The sequence below is a fragment of the Hordeum vulgare genome, chromosome 1H (assembly GCF_904849725.1).
Source record: "Hordeum vulgare subsp. vulgare chromosome 1H, MorexV3_pseudomolecules_assembly, whole genome shotgun sequence".
NCBI classification, from domain to species: Eukaryota; Viridiplantae; Streptophyta; class Magnoliopsida; order Poales; family Poaceae; genus Hordeum; species Hordeum vulgare.
The window spans coordinates 468106557-468108124 of NC_058518.1; the positions used below are offsets into that span (position 1 = coordinate 468106557).

Genomic DNA, 1568 nt, shown 5'->3' on the forward strand with positions numbered 1-1568 from the left:
CTTTTTATATTTATATAGTATTTGTTTAGATTTTTTTTTGTGAAAGGAAGCAGATGAGCTCGGACTCAGAAGAGGATTTATTCTTTAAGATGCATTTTTTTCAATCTGTATCCTACTTTTACGGTTTACGTTTTTTACGGTGTCTGTTAGAGATGCTCTAAGCAATTCAATTCATCAGCTGGATAAAACGCCAATTAAACGGTTCGAGCGATGCCTTTCCGATCGCATCAAAGACGCCGCCCGGTCGAATCCAGCGGCGCACTACTCCTCACCCACCTTGTCCCTCTCCCTCCCCAGTCGTAGCCCCCCCGGCGCCCGCCCCCGATCCCGGATCCCCAATCCCCCTCCCCCGGCGCGATGGCGGCCAGCCTGTGGCGCGCGGTGATGGGCTCCTCCTCCTCCTCGTCGGGCGGCGGCGACGACCCGGCGGCGGGCGGCGTCGAGTTCTGGCACGGGGCGGAGCGCGCGGGGTGGCTGACCAAGCAGGGCGAGTACATCAAGACGTGGCGGCGGCGCTGGTTCGTGCTCAAGCAGGGCCGCCTCTTCTGGTTCAAGGACGCCGCCGTCACGCGCGGGTCGGTGCCCCGCGGCATCATCCCCGTCTCCTCCTGCCTCACCGTCAAGGGCGCCGAGGACGTGCTCAACCGCCAGTTCGCCTTCGAGCTCTCCACCCCGGCCGAGACCATGTACTTCATCGCCGACGCCGAGAAGGAGAAGGAGGAGTGGATCAACTCCATCGGCCGGTCCATCGTCCAGCACTCCCGCTCCGTCACCGACGCCGAGGTCATTGACTACGACAGCCGCCCCCAGCCCCCACCACAGCCCAAGCCCAAGCCCAAGACGAGCGACGCCAGCGAGCCGTCAGAGTAAGATCGCGGTGAACTCGGTAGCCCTCTCTCTTCGATATGACTATGTTGTATCAGCTTATGTGATTGTGAATTCGTGTTTTTATTTACTGACTGAAGTGTGTATATTATTGACTGCTGTCTCGGAATAATTGGGTTTCGGTGTATAGCTCTTTGACCCTTTGGATCGTTCTCCATATCATAATCTCCGAACTGGTTGGCGCCTACTAGTTCCGTGCTATGTCATTTTTAATGCATCTTGTTTCTGATGTCGTTTCTGATGCAATTCTCTGTTCTGTTCGTTTTACTTATGGGTGAAATACACTCGGGTTGAACTCTAGAGGAGTGCGCCCTAATTGCCACCAATTTGTTTGATACCTACTACAGAATTAGGTTCGCCTGAAAGGGTAAAGGATCATCATCGCACATTTTATTTTCTATGTGAAAGTTGGCAGATGTATGCCAGTATTTCTGTGAAGTTTGTTCCATTGAGTACTATTCAAATTTATATGAACAACTCACAGTAGTACCATGGAAATTTGAGTGTGATCGATGTGAAGCACTATGTGTATTAGCCATCAACTTAAACAACCATAGACTGCCTGTTTCCAGCTGAAAGACTGAAATGGCAAGTTTGCCTTTATAGGAGATAGGAGTAGGTGGTTGTATGGTGATGCCTAAATGGAAACTTGTGCAGCTACGCTTAGGTGAGTACAATGACCA

At 51.8% G+C, this 1568-nt stretch overlaps 1 protein-coding gene across 1 annotated transcript; it reads left to right on the plus strand.

Moving 5' to 3' along the window:
* The first annotated feature begins 274 nt into the window (after positions 1–274).
* Positions 275–1072, plus strand: LOC123445982 (pleckstrin homology domain-containing protein 1-like). Its single transcript, XM_045122823.1, has one exon. It carries the CDS (start codon positions 358–360, stop codon positions 868–870), a length of 513 nt encoding a protein of 170 aa, XP_044978758.1. The 5' UTR covers positions 275–357; the 3' UTR covers positions 871–1072.
* Positions 1073–1568: the final 496 nt, after the last annotated feature.

Bases quoted from the DNA above. Each gene is read 5' to 3' on its own strand.
- LOC123445982 (XM_045122823.1), top strand. From the start codon at position 358: ATGGCGGCCAGCCTGTGGCGCGCGGTGATGGGCTCCTCCTCCTCCTCG.